Source organism: Cyprinodon tularosa, unplaced genomic scaffold (assembly GCF_016077235.1).
Source record: "Cyprinodon tularosa strain WSP-4 unplaced genomic scaffold, ASM1607723v1 ctg445, whole genome shotgun sequence".
NCBI lineage: Eukaryota > Metazoa > Chordata > Actinopteri > Cyprinodontiformes > Cyprinodontidae > Cyprinodon > Cyprinodon tularosa.
This window is the reverse complement of record NW_024039169.1, coordinates 421670-436675: the sequence shown is the minus strand read 5'-3', so window position 1 is coordinate 436675 and position 15006 is coordinate 421670. Positions and strand designations below refer to the sequence as shown.

At 39.0% G+C, this 15006-nt stretch overlaps 2 protein-coding genes across 2 annotated transcripts in view; both read left to right on the top strand.

Annotated features, from left to right (window-relative positions):
• The window catches only part of LOC119793222, a 30968-nt gene extending 25259 nt beyond the window's left edge, over nt 1-5709 (top strand). The window contains exons 15-19 of the mRNA XM_038300285.1: nt 394-465; nt 868-945; nt 1170-1223; nt 1496-1537; nt 5584-5709. Coding sequence (XP_038156213.1) covers nt 394-465; nt 868-945; nt 1170-1223; nt 1496-1537; nt 5584-5709 — 372 coding nt within the window. The remainder of the gene's footprint in view (nt 1-393; nt 466-867; nt 946-1169; nt 1224-1495; nt 1538-5583) is intronic.
• Nucleotides 5710-5716: 7 nt separating this feature from the next.
• Nucleotides 5717-11782, top strand: LOC119793224 (apolipoprotein L6-like). Its single transcript, XM_038300287.1, has 4 exons — nt 5717-5793; nt 5884-5929; nt 10573-10987; nt 11108-11782. Exons 1-4 carry the CDS (start codon nt 5748-5750, stop codon nt 11585-11587), a joined length of 987 nt encoding a protein of 328 aa, XP_038156215.1. The 5' UTR covers nt 5717-5747; the 3' UTR covers nt 11588-11782.
• The last annotated feature ends 3224 nt before the right edge of the window (nt 11783-15006 follow it).

Sequence of the window (15006 nt, the reverse complement as noted above, 5' to 3'; positions counted from 1 at the left end):
GAGCTTCTATAGCAATGCCTCTTCCTCTTTGAGGTTATGTACATCTATAGGGTCGTGATGTAATTAAGGTATTAAAACAGTTTTCGTAAAAAAAAAAATATACATTTTCATTTTTTTTGAATGACTGAACTTCTTTTTTTTATTGTCTCTAAGTCGAAACCTTCAAAACGACAATTAATGGCTCAAAAAATTCCCTCTGATAATGTTTCCTTTTCGGAAATGATTGGAAAAAATATTGAACATCCTCACAGTGCTTAACTTTATCTACAAGCAGAAAGCAGTACCCGTGTCTTGAGTCGGAATGTGTGTACAGATATTAACTAACATTCTGTTTGTTTCTACTTCCTACCCCATGGAGCTGATGTTTACTTGCTATTTATTCTCACTCATCAGGTTGAGCGAGCTATACACAGTGAGAACTCCAGCAGCTCTGACAGTTTGGACGACAGTGCTATAGAGAGACATGTAAGACATCGGGGGGGGGCTACTACTCAGGAAGAATCGTAGATGAAGATTAGATAAACCCTCGGATGTAAAAATAGTCTGATGAATCACATCAGCAATGCTAAGCATGTGATCCGGTGATCCTGTAACCTGATGATGTTACTTGAAGCAATAGTATGTTCCATGATGTTAGTGGGTTTTTGGTCTGTGTGTATTTTGAAGATCAGTGCTTTCCATGAGGTTAAAGATAATGTCAGTTTTTAGGGGATTTTATTTATTTATTTATTTTTTTGCATGATTCAAATGTGAGTAGGTAATTGTGGTGATTAATTAATAAAGCTTAGTGAAAATTCAGAATATATTTTCAATACTTTGCAAATGATTTAGATTTATTTTCTCACCCTCACACAATATTGTTTTCAGACCATTTGGTATGCAGATGCCGAGGCAATAAATGAGGGGGTTAATCAGCCAACAGAAGTTGCAAGAAAAACGAATAAGGTTGGTCACCATAAAAATTATCTACTCAGGTCCATTTTTGTCTTTTATATTTTGTCTTTAAAAAATCTTGAAACAATTTATAGGACTCTTTCTACATTGTCTAAAGTAAACGTATTTCGTCAGGTTGAATCTTCATTGCCAATAGCAAACACCCCGAATGTACGACAGTATTGCACAACATCCATGTAGTAAAAGCAACATTTGAACTCATCTTTCCCTTTCAGACTTTCATTATAAAGAGGATACTTCCCAAGTCTTTTTTTGCGTCTGGATCCAAGGTAAAGTTAAGCTGCATTAGTTTTTGGTATTTTGCCTTGCAAGCAGAGTTGGTGTTTTCTCCCACATTAAAACCTTAAGATGAGCATCAGAATGCTGCTAACTGATGGAACACATCAAACCATTTTGATATTGTTCCATTTTCAAGCCCAATTCTGCTGAAGAAACACAATTGAAGTTAGCCTTTTTTCTATTTCTTTTAGTTTGATGTTTTATCTTTTTTAACGAATCACTTCTTTATCCTGCATTGTATCAATCATGTTGTTCTCTACAGGAATCTGAAAATCAATCATCTGACACTCAGCCCCAGCCTCAGGTTTGTAGTCCAGACAGTGGAAGTTTTAAAGCAGCTGTTAACCAGGATGATGGTTTCTACATTTGCTTTGAAAACTTATTTAAGTTTTAAGGGATTTCATCTTATAGAATGGAATCAAATGCGGTGGAAAAAATATAAATAAAGCAGCAGATACAAATGAGATTCTAAACTCTCACTGCAAATTGACATGGACATGAAATAATTTCTGCCTCAGCTCACACCCAACTCTCAAGTTTCCTGCAAGCTGAAATGTACTTTCCTGGCAGTTGACTGTAATTATATAACCTGCCCTGCTCTAAGAAAAAAACTCAAAACAAAAAAAATGCTTTTGTCATAAAGTGGACATACTCTAGCACTTAGTTTATATAAACTGTGCTTTGAATGGCCACTGTAGCACATTACTAAAACATTATAAATTAAAGAATTATATTCTACCATTTTGCTTGCACAATCATCGTGTCCTACCTTAACCCCATTCTGATGATGTCAATACAAGTTGTTCCTGTAATGTTCCAGCTATTTCCTGTTGGCAAGTTTTTTCTCCTTTGCATGCCTTGAAGACTGATGTCCCATTCTATCTCATTTAAAGCTATAATTATGTTTGACACTATAGCAGGAAAAACTAGACTGTCAGTTGAGATTTTTTGAGTTTTTCCTCCTCCAAATTTTAAAAGCATAAAAGTAATGTTCTGTATTAAGGTTGCATAAAGACAGGGTTGAGCCAAATTATATAAATATCTACATCTGGGGGGGAGGGGGTGTAGTTAGTTACCTTCTATAAAAAAGAAAAAAAAACATCAGCCACTGTACTGAGATTTTGAACTTGTTAAACTGGGAATGTATGATCTCTGAAGTGGCCTTTTTGGCACAAAATCCTAAAACTATTGCCTAAAGCCACCATGAGTTCAACGCTGTGGTTAAAGGCCTTTAAACTTTTACTCAACCCGAAACGACAGGATTGTGAGACCCCTTATTTAAAAAAACACTTCAGCAACGGAACTGCCTGGCATTTGGTGACATTTTTATTTTCTTAGCAGTGGGACTTAAAAATGTTAATAGCCAATCTCAAGGTCTGTAATTAATCACATTGTCATTGAAAAATTGATCCACAAAACAACCTTTTACTTCAGAAGTTGAATTGAATGACATGAGCACACCACACAATATCTGTTTTTGATACTTTATTTAGGTTATTCCAACATGAGATTAGCTGGAAGACGTATTAATTAATGCTTGTGGGAATGCTTGTCAGATTTATGCAAGAGATTGATGCATAATGCCAACCAGGAAGCAGAGTCGTAATTTAACACAGCCCTCTGTGTTGGGCACGTTACTTTGAAAAAGTCATTAGTAATAGTTACTAGTTACTTCTCCCAAAAAGTAACTGAGTTACTAACTGAGTTACTCCACAATAAAAGTAACTAGTTACTAGAAAAAGTAACTGCGTTACTTTTGCGTTTCCTGCCCCCGTAACCCTCACCAACCGGCCCCCACCTTCTTGCCGTGTGTTTCAAAAGCCAGCTGAATAGAGCGGATGACAAAGACAAGAACCTGCAGAGAGTTTTGCATTTATTGCAACTAAATGTAAATGACATCAGGGGGGAACGCGATGTGAAGTTTTTTAACAGGGCATTCAGATCTGGTGAGTATATGAAATTAATAACTGGGGATGTCTAATTCTGAAATCCTGTGTGTTTGGGTTGTTATAGATACTACAACATCTATCTATCTAGATGTATACTCTGTGTGTGACATAAAATATGGATCTCCATCCCTGCCACAAAGGCCATCAAATAATGTAAGGTTGAAAAGGCAGAGTATCCATGCATCCATCCATCCAGATTTCTCCCTTTCTCCATATAGGCTATCATTTGATCGTTCATGTTCTCCATAGTTCCCCTGTGGCGCGAGCACAGGGCGACTTGCGCGCCTTTAGCGAGCATGCGCGTTTCCTGTCGCTTGCGCGGTGAATTGTGCCGCCTGCACTGTGCGGAGATGCAGGGGAAACTGTATGTGACGGGGAAACGCAGCTCGACGTAACACCGGTATTTCCATCTGGAAAACGCTGTTTTGCTGCTGGATTCCTCCTCACTCTCCATCTCTCTGTGTGTGCTGTACGTTAACACCCGCCAGCAGAAACACCCACCTACCCAACTGACAGACGGAATCTCACTATACATCAGCCAATCTCATCCTCCCCTCTGTCATGACAAGGCACGCACGAGTCCTATCATGAAAAAAGGTTCATTGTGTGACCCGAGTAACACGCGGTAACGTGGTGTCTGCAATGATAACTGCGTTATAGTTACAGTCAAAGTAATTAGTTAGATTACTCGTTACTAAAACAAGGTAACGGCGTTAGTAACGCTTTCAACGCTGTTACTCCCATCACTGCTCATTACTCCATGCAGACAGTGTCTTGCCCATGATGACAATCAAATAGATTAGAAAAAGAATCCTAAAGGAATGAATCACAATAATCTAAAATTAAAATAACTCCAATTGAGGAAAAAGTTTAAACTATTAGGTGGGGTAATAAGTGGTTTATTCAAAAAGTCTGTTAATGACTGGTGATAATCGCATTGATTTGTTTCCTTACAGAAACTTGGCTGCATCAAGAGGATTATGTGAGCATAAAGGAGGAAACTCCCTTTAGTTATTTTAATTCTCACATACCCAGAAATTCTTTGCGAGGACGACGAGTATTAGTTATTATTATTATTATTATTAATGTGACTGCACTGCTCGGGCGGCTAATGTTTCGCCTCTAATACGGGAGATCCGGAGCTGGCAACTCTTTTAAGGGAAGGGGGCCTAGTGGTTAGGGCGTAGAGCTAGGAATCCAGAGGTCCTGAGTTTGATTCCCACTCCCACAGACTGTCACTCTGGGTCCCTGAGCAAGACCCTTAACCCCACACTCCTCCCTGGGCGCCGCACAATGGCAGCCCACTGCTCCCCAAAGGGATGGGTTAAATGCAGAGAGTGAATTTCTCCAATGTGAGATCAATAAAGTTCAATGAATGATTATGATTGACTAGCAACAATCTTTTAGTCTAGCTTACGGATAACTCCAAAGGCAGTTAATTGTTACAACTCTTTTGAACGTTTAACCCTTAGTTTCCCTTATGCAAAGTGCGAAGCCAGAAAACCTCGTCTTTTTGTAACTTTGTATCGTCAACAAGGTCCTTACTCTGAATTTTTAAATGTGTTTTCAGAGTTCCTGTCTGATTTGGTGTGGAATACAGACAGGGTCACCATAGTTGGGGATTTTAACATAAATGCTGACATTGAAGGTGATGGCTCGAGTACAGCTTTCAATGCTATCTTATATGCTATTGGCTTTGTTTGAAATGTGGATAGTCCCACACATTCTCATCTTCATACTCAGTAGCTTATGCTGACATATGGCCTTGAATGTGGAGAACTAACAGTATTTCCTCAAAACCCTGTCCTCTCTGACCACTTTTTAAAAACCTTCAAACTTACTTTAACTAAGTTCTCCTTGCCCAAAAGAAGGTTTCACTTTAGCAGATCATAATTATATATTATTAGATAATGCATTTATACATTTTAAAGAATCTGTTCAGGTTTTCTCTGTCGTGTAGCATTGCTGCAAGTGCAAAAAACTGATCCAAAATACTGCAGCCAGAGTTCTTACAAAAGTTAAAAAGAGAGTTCATATCTCTCCTATGCTAGCTTCTCTTCTCTTCATTCCTGTTAAATCCATAATAGAATTAAATTAAAGTCCCTCTCACATGGGACCAAGCTCCATCTTATATCAGGGATCTGATCATTCCTTATGTCCCTAAAAGAGCACTTCACTCTCAATCTGCAGTTTTACTAGTGATTTCTAGAATTTCTAAAAGTAGAAAGGGAGGCAGCTCTTTTAGTTATCAGGCTCATCTCTTGTGGAACAGGGTGTCTATGAGGCAGACACCCTGTCTACTTTTTTTTTTTACTTTATTGAAGATCGATTTAATACCAAATTTCTAAAAAGAATTCTTAAAGTCCTAATCCTATTTTCTTTTTTTCATTAATCTGACAAGGATGCAGTTGAAGTTGAAACACTGCAGCTGGCTGATATACCAATACCTGGTGAAGGAATCCAAGTGGACCCTCAGGATGTATGGCTCTTTCTCTTGCTCTACATGTCACAATTTTTATTTTGGTAGATGAGCACATCCTTAATGAGAACTCTGAATATATATTCATGCAGGATGAAGATGGCCTTCTCTCTTGGTGGAAAACAGTTGAAGGTCTAGCTTTGATTTTTCAGTAGGCTGTCCATTGCTGCTAAAATGTAACATGGGGAAAACTGTTGTTTATTATTTTTTTCTCTTTTCAAGGATGGGACGAGTGGAGTGAGGGAAACCAGAACGATGATGCGGAAGAGTACGTAAAATCAAATGAGGATGTTAAACTTCAAACTCACCTGGAAAAAACTTGACACTTCACCATGAACCGTTACTTTAAATCTACATGTAATTTTCAGTGATGTCTAATGGTCAGATTGCAGACTGCAAAATGCACTCAAAATAACTTTGTGGGCGTCGCTTTACCTACATTAGATTGCAGCATCTATCTTTTAAGAAAGCTGTTTAATTTAGCCCTAGAAAGACCATTCGGTATCTGTTCTTCAGCACAGATATGGACCTGCTTCTCTCATCCCGCTCGACCGCTTACTCCCGCCGCAGACTCCTCTGATCCTCATTCTCAGTGACCGTCTATCCATGTCCAGCTGTTGCCTCTATGTACAGGTGCTGGTCATAAAATTAGAATATCATGAAAAAGTAGATTGATTTCAGTAATTCCATTTAAAAAGTGAAACTTGTATATTATATTCATATATTACATACAAACTCATATATTTCAGATGTTTATTTTGTTTAATTTTGATGATTACAAACGACAACAAATGAAAATCTCAAATTCATCATATCAGAAAATTAGAATATTGTGAAAAGGTTCAAAATTGATGGCCCCTGGTGCCACACTCTAATCAGCTAATTAACTCAAACCACCTGCAAAAGCCTTTAAATGGTCTTTCAGTCTAGTTCTATAGGCTACACAATCATGGGGAAGACTGCTGACTTGACAGTTGTCCAAAAGACGACCATCGACACCTTGCACAAGGAGGGCAAGACACAAAAGGTCATCGCTAAAGAGGCTGGCTGTTCACAGAGCTCAGTGTCCAAGCACATTAATAGAGAGGCGAAGGGAAGGAAAAGATGTGGTCGAAAAAAGTGTACAAGCAAGAGAGATAACCGCACCCTGGAGAGGATTGTGAAACAAAACCCATTCAAAAATGTGGGGGAGATTCACAAAGAGTGGACTGCAGCTGGAGTGAGTGCTTCAAGAACCACCACACACAGACGTATGAAAGACATGGGTTTCTGCTGTCGCATTCCTTGTGTCAAGCCACTCTTGAACCACAGACAGCGTCAGAAGCGTCTTGCCTGGGCTAAAGAGAAACAGGACTGGACTGCTGGTGAGTGGTCCAAAGTCATGTTCTCTGATGAAAGTAAATTTTGCATTTCCTCTGGAAATCAAGGTCCCAGAGTCTGGAGGAAAAGAAGAGAGGCACTTCATCCACGTTGCTTGAAGTCCAGTGTAAAGTTTCCACAGTCAGTGATGGTTTGGGGTGCCATGTCATCTGCTGGTGTTGGTCCATTGTGTTTTCTGAGGTCCAGGGTCAACGCAGCCACATACCAGGAAGTTTTAGAGCACTTCATGCTTCCTGCAGCTGACCAACTTTTTGGAGATGCAGATTTCATTTTCCAACAGGACTTGGCACCTGCACACAGTGCCAAAGCTACCAGTACCTGGTTGAAGGACCATGGTATCCCTGTTCTTAATTGGCCAGCAAACTCTCCTGACCTTAACCCCATAGAAAATCTATGGGGTATTGTGAAGAAGAAGATGCAATACACCAGACCCAACAATTCAGAAGAGCTAAAAGCCACTATTAGAGCAACCTGGGCTATCATAACACCTGAGCAGTGCCACAGACTGATCGACTCCATGCCACGCCGCATTGCTGCAGTAATACAGGCCAAAGGAGGCCCAACTAAATACTGAGTGCTGTACATGCTCATACTTTTCATGTTCATACTTTTCAGTTGGCCAACATTTCTATAAATCCTTTGTTTTTATTGGTCTTCAGTAATATTCTAATTTTCTGATATGATGAATTTGAGATTTTCATTTGTTGTCATTTGTAATCATCAAAATTAAACAAAATAAACATCTGAAATATATGAGTTTGTATGTAATGTATGAATATAATATACAAGTTTCACTTTTTAAATGGAATTACTGAAATCAATCTACTTTTTCATGATATTCTAATTTTATGACCAGCACCTGTACTAGCTTTGGCCTGCCGTCTCTTCCTGCTCTGTCCGATCTTCAGCCGTTCTTCTTGTATATTGGTCTATGTATAACTTGCCGCAGTCTCATCCAAGCATAATGGTGATCTCAATCCAAACAAATTTTATATAGAATCTATATATATGTTATTTATTACCAACTATGAAATAATAGTGTCAATTTTGATGTCAGTAAATTCCTGTAATTATTACCTACTTTATCTTTAAAAGTACCCACTGCATTTTTTTTCTAGTATTTTATTTGCTTTCTTTTTTATCCAAGCTCTTGCAGATCAAAGTCATTCAAAATGCAGTGTCCCTATCAGCGTGTCATAAAGTTGAGACCAATATCCAGAATAAACCCAGTAGCTTTAATTTGTGTTAGAGCAATGCTCTACTCCTCACCATTAACGGATGTTGCATTCTCTTGTCGTCTTAACTGGAACAAATTTTTGTCACCGCTGGAGTTTCTGTAGGACTATTTCCATATACTCCTGTAACAGTGAGCTATGACATGCCCAAGAAATCTTGCTGTGTAAAATGCATCTAATGAAACTAAATATGTTATGTCAATCATTTCTAAGGGTATTTGGCTTTACACATAAATCTCTGTATTGCTCATTCTGCTGTTTTTCTGCATCTCACTCCCATTATTGCTAAGCCCAGGTGTTGACGTTGCCACCCATTGGTCTGTTGGGGGGATAGTGTGGAGTGGCGGCCTAGTGGTTAGGGCATTGCGTTTGGAATCCAGAGGTTCTGAGTTCATGCCCCACTCCCTCAGACTGCCACTCTGTCTGTGAGCAAATATCCTTAACTACACATTGCTACCCGGGCACCGCACAATGGCAGCCTACTGCTCCCCCAGGGGATGGGTTAAATGCAAAGAGTTAATTTCGTTGCTCTGTACTTGTGACAGTGTAATGACAATAAAAAAACTGGAAAAATAAAAATGTTTATTTGCAGCTCCAGGCAGTAATTCCAGATCAGTACAAATCCTGACCTTTTGCACAGACCATTTATGCAGAAAGGGACTTTTAAATTTCTGTTAGGTCCTCACTGATTCATATCTTGACATCTTAGGTGTTGTGCAAAAAGTCTTCAATTAAGAAAACTTTTCATTTTCATTTCAATTCCTTAGTAATTAAGACTTAATGATTTCAACGGACTTTTAGATTATTTAATTGTTTCACTTCGAGAACAAGTTGATCTGCTGGTATGCATTTAACACCTGGCTTCGAACGTCATCAAACTTTTTAGTGTTTATTGACAATTAAATGAAGAATGCAGCACAAGCCACATTGTTCAGATGGGAAGCATCAGCAGCCAACAGTCTTCTTGTTACTGTAAAAGACATTTGAAAACTGAAAAGAAAGCTTTTTGTTATTGAAAGATGTTGACATCATTTCATGCTTAATTGCATACTTTGTCCATGTAAATGTGCAGACTTTTGTGGTTTTGTAAAAACCCTGTCACATAACATGCAGGCTCACTGCTTCCTGGTTGTAGGATAATGTTGAGGAGTTGAGTGTTGCTTTACTACACAGTAAAGATACTGGGTTTTATTCTGGGTATTGTTCTCAACTTTATGACACCTTGTATTTTGATTGACTAATCTGCAAGAGCATAGTACAAAAAAGAAGGCAATCCAGAAAGTACTAGAAAAATCTATAGTAGGTACTTTTTAAAGATACAGTGTGTTATAATTACAGGAATTTACTGACATAAATGGTACACACACACATATACGCTCACCGGCCACTTTATTAGGTACCTTATGCTAGTAACGGGTTGGACCCGCTTTTGCCTTCAGAACTGCCTCAATTCTTCGTGGCATAGATTCAACAAGGTGCCGGAAGCATTCCTCAGGGAGTTTGGTCCATATTGACATGATGGCATCACACAGTTGCCGCAGATTTGTCGGCTGCACATCCATGATGCGAATCTCCCGTTCCACCACATCCCAAAGATGCTCTATTGGATTGAGATCTGGTGACTGTGGAGGCCATTTGAGTACAGTGAACTCATTGTCATGTTCAAGAAACCAGTCTGAGATGATTCCAGCTTTATGACATGGCGCATTATCCTGCTGAAAGTAGCCATCAGAAGTTACATTGTGGTCATAAAGGGATGGACATGGTCAGCAACAATACTCAGGTAGGCTGTGGCGTTGCAACGATGCTCAATTGGTACCAAGGGGCCCAAAGAGTGCCAAGAAAATATTCCCCACACCATGACACCACCACCACCAGCCTAAACCGTTGATACAAGGCAGGATGGATCCATGCTTTCATGTTGTAGACGCCAAATTCTGACCCTACCATCCGAATGTCGCAGCAGAAATTGAGACTCATCAGACCAGGCAACGTTTTTCCAATCTTCTATTGTCCAATTTCGATTAGCTTGTGCAAATTGTAGCCTCAGTTTCCTGTTCTTAGCTGAAAGGAGTGGCACCCGGTGTGGTCTTCTGCTGCTGTAGCCCATCTGCCTCAAAGTTCGACGTACTTTGCGTTCAGAGATGCTCTTCTGCCCACCTTGGTTGTAACGGGTGGTAATTTGAGTCACTGTTGCCCTTCTATCAGCTCGAACCAGTCTGGCCACCATCAGTGTGTGAGTGTGTTCGCAAATGGATGAATGTCATTTTGAATGCATTTATTTTTTCTTCATTAGAGTTGTGGAAGAAGCAGCCGACCGAGTCTTCATGGCCGCCCGTCTCTTTGTTCGCTTCTTCAATCAGCGGGGCGCTTCCCTCCAGCAGCGCATCCTGGAGCTTCTGTCTCTGGCTGACTCCGCTGACAACTTCCACAAGAAGACGGTCACAGCCAGCGTCGGCGGCGGGGTGGCCAGCGTCGCCGGGTCCGTCACCACCATCACTGGGCTCATTCTGGCACCCTTCACGGCAGGAACGTCACTAATCGTCACGGCGGTAGGCATCGGCATTGCCACGGCGGGTGGCGTGACATCAGCCTCAGCCAACATCACAGACACGTTGCATTCAAAGACGGACCGCAAGAAGGTGGAGCAAATGATCCAAGATTACCAGGATGAGATTAAGGACATCAAGGACTGCTTGGATTTCATACAGGTGGGAACTTACAGTCATAAATTCGTAATTTTTACTTTTGTGTAAACTTTACTGTAATGATTAAAATTTTTTAAACTTAAATTAAGACCATTGCTAACAGACTAATCATGATCTATTCAGGAAGGAATGGAGACACTGGAGGAATGGAACTTTGAGAAGTACGCCGAAAGCATCTCCAAAAAGCACTTGAATCAGAACGTCAAACATGTAATGAAGGAGGGCGGCCGAGCTGGGAAGGCTTTAGTTATCAACACAGAGAGCCTGATCAACACCGTCCAGGTCCTGAACGTCGCCGGCGGCGCTGCTAAAGCCGCACAGGTGATGAGCGTCACCACAGGAGTGATGTCGGGTCTCTTCCTGGCCCTGGACGTGTTTTTCCTGGCAAAGGATTCCATGGAGCTGAAAAAAGGAGCAAAGACTGAGTTTGCTGTCAAGATCCGAGAGGTGTGTAAAGACCTGCAGGACGGACTGCTGGAGCTGAATGGAATCAAGGAGGACCTACAGAAAACTATGGATGGGATAGAGGTGGAGGTCGAAGAGGAGGACGATGAGGAGACACTGAAGTCTGATCTGAAGAAACTTATTGATCTTGAAGAGTGAAAGTTGGTGTTATTAAGCCAACCTATCCTGGTTTTAAAAAACAAAATAAACTAGAACTGTAGTTACCAAAATGGGGACAAGCTTTGCTGTTAGTTTTTCAAGTTGTTACTACACAGAGTAAATTTAATTTCTTTTTTTTCTTAAATCAGATTCTCGTAAATATATTTAATAAAATTATATCATAGTTGTTCTAAATGTGTAAATTTTTTCCTCTTAAATAAAAGTTATTTATTTATACATTCTACCTACGGCTGGTTAATGATATGAAGTGAGAGGTATGTGATGATATCAGTCTGGGATCAGGCAGTAGAGACAGACAGCGACTGGTTTCAGACCAGAAAATATTCAGGTGAACAATGCGTGAAGACTTGGACGTTCGTGCCGTTGCACAAGCATTGAGGCTGGAGAAAAATGTGGAATGGTGGCTTTTATCAACATGTCTTGAGAAATGAATTCTGGCCAGGAAATTACCTTTTTACTGTTAACCAGCGTGTGCGGTGAATTCCCACAGTGGATAAGAGGGATTTAAAGTGCCTTGTGATGATTTCTTACCAAAATTCACAAATAAGTTATTTACTCTTAGCAACAAAGGACAAGATGGAAGCGGCCCTTTATTATTTTCTTTCCATTATCATAACACATTACTTTTGTATATTTATTATTACATATAAAGATTACCTCCAGCTGATAAACTTAAAATTTCAAGTTCTCAGAAATTACATTTTTTAGTAGGTTCAACTTTTCAATTTAGATCTTGGTTTTATTATATTAGTTTAAAAAGCCAACTATTATTTTGTTTTAGGTTGTCTAACCTCTTGTAGACCCTCGGGGATGGACATCGAAATTCAAATATTTCAAGAGAAGAGTTTTAATGGAGGACACACTAGTACCTTATTATTTTTTGTGACATGTATAGTTATGATAAAAACCAAGGTCAGTGTAATTACCAAAGACAGTTATTTTCCCTGATATGGTTAAAAATAAATAAATCCAAAGAATGCTTCTATAAGAAATTGCTGAGAAACTTGGAGATTGAAAGAAACATTAATGCTCATACAGGAACTAAATGTTTTACTTTTTTGAACATATCAAATCCAGTAACCAAAATTGGATTCAATTCAGTTTATTTATAAAACGCCAGATCACAACACATGTCATCTCAAGGCACTGGAAAGGATATTTCTATTTTTTGCAATAATCGCAATCCTTTACTGGTGACATTCTATGTAGGAGTTACAGTTGGCTTTAGGTGGACCTTGCAGAACCTTGCAGAACCTCCAGACAACATCTGACCTCATGATTTTGCCTTGTTTACATTAAAGGGGTCTTTAGTTTATGTCCAAGTTACCAAAAATTACACTTGGACGATAAAGAGATAAGCTCAAAATTGTTGAAAAGACTCAGTTTCATGTTTGTTTCATTAGCAAATACTGTACTGTTAACACCAACAAAGCTGGAACGCTAATGATGTGCATGTCCATTTTGGCTACCGGTAAGTTGCTGTTCTCTAAATACATTAGTAGCCATTCAAAATTTCCCCACTTTCCTTTATGGGCCCTTGGCTGGTCCCCTAAAATTCATTTTTAAACATTAATACTTGTCCTAAAATATTCTTTCTGTCATGATTTGTGGATATTAAAGTCTAAAGAGGAACAATCTCCTGGTTAGACTCTGTAATTCAGTGAAAGGGTGGAGTTAGAATAAAAAAAAATGAAATAGGGGGTCACTCAAGTGACTGGAAGTTGGAGGGAAGTGGGCTGCCATTCTGCTGGCATTTGACTGAGAAGGGCCATTTTGAATAGCTGCTAAGACTTTTAGACATGTTGTTTATCTCATCACCCATATACCAGGTAACTACTAACATTCAACACCCTTGTTATTAGCAGCACTAAAATGACCCAATTGAGTGAAACGGGTCTCAGCCATGTCTTTTGCAATGCAAGGTAAACCCACCGCCAACTATTCATCCAATGGGGTCTGATTTTCAAAATCTCCACAAGTACCGTTACTTGTTATGACAGTTAACTTGTTCTTTATTAAGCTATTTAAGTTGTTTGTAATTCATACATAAATCAAATACTAAAGTTTGAATTTTAAATGTGCTAAAAAAAACAACGTACTAAAAAAAATATTGTTACAGTACAATAATGTTGGACATAGACAGTAGATGAAAACTCATTGAGTAAAATTTCTGCTAATTACTTTCAGCCTTCAAGTTTATGCTTTAGAGCAGATCTTTTAAAATGCTTGTTTAAGAAAACAATTTAGCCTTAATTCCAAATGGCAAAAAAAACTTTCCACATAACAGCCACTCCCGACAGTACTTGGGTGTGTATAACTAACTTAATGACTCTTCTTTGTTCCAAATCAGACATTTATTTTTAATAGAAGAGAGAGAGCAAAACTTGTCGAGTTAGTTTCGAAAGGTTTTAACTTGTCAAAGCTTTACAGCAGCCCTTAGTCCACTAATGATCACCTAGGCCCATCCTGGTTTAGATAAGGTTAAACAAAAAATGGTGCATGTGCTCTTTTAATTACCAGGTTCTAAAATCACAGACGCATAAAACAGATTCCAAACTATGTTAAACTACACTCCCTATATACTTTGTCCTTTTATCACCTGATTCTACGTTTCCTAATTTCAGATGCATTAGTAGCTGAAAGATAATCAACTCCAAAATCATTTCTTTAAATTACAACATCTGTGCATTTTATTCTTTAATAAAACATGCCAAGAGTCATGTTTTGATTGACTCCTGGCAGCCACAGTGGCCATTCATAGTCCCCCACTACCATCATAAAAGTAGAAGAGTCACAAAAAGATGAAGTACATGTAGCAGAACGGCCAGCATCCCCTGCTCACTTTCACAGTATTGTTTCATTGTTACTTTAAACTATCAACAGAGCCAGAAGGAATACAAAAAACCTTTTGTTAATAAAGGATGGCTCATAGTGTGCTGCGCCAAAAGAGACCAACTAATTGAAGCATCTATTGAAGTTAAGCAGAGCTTGTTGTTTTTCTGATAAACCAATGATTAGAAAAATACTTTTTATTCAAAGGCACCATTGTAGAGTCTAACCATGTGACAGTGTTTGTAAAGAGTAGACGTCATACTAAAGCTATTCCTCGGTTTAGGTACTGAAAGTAAAAGCCTGGCACAGATTATTCAAAACATGGTTTTGCAAACCAAATGACCCCAGATTTGTTTATTCCACCCATTTGTAAAAGGTTGTAAGTGAAAATTCTACTTAAATAATACAAAATGAAATAATTTCTAAAACTAAAAATTGTGCTCCAGTTTTTGGGTTGCATGGTAATACAGTGATTATTAGCTTAAAGTCTTGATTTGTATGTTCCCAGTGAGCATACATGGCTCTTCCCAGTTGCTCAGTTTCCCCATTGATGAAGGTTAGGTTCA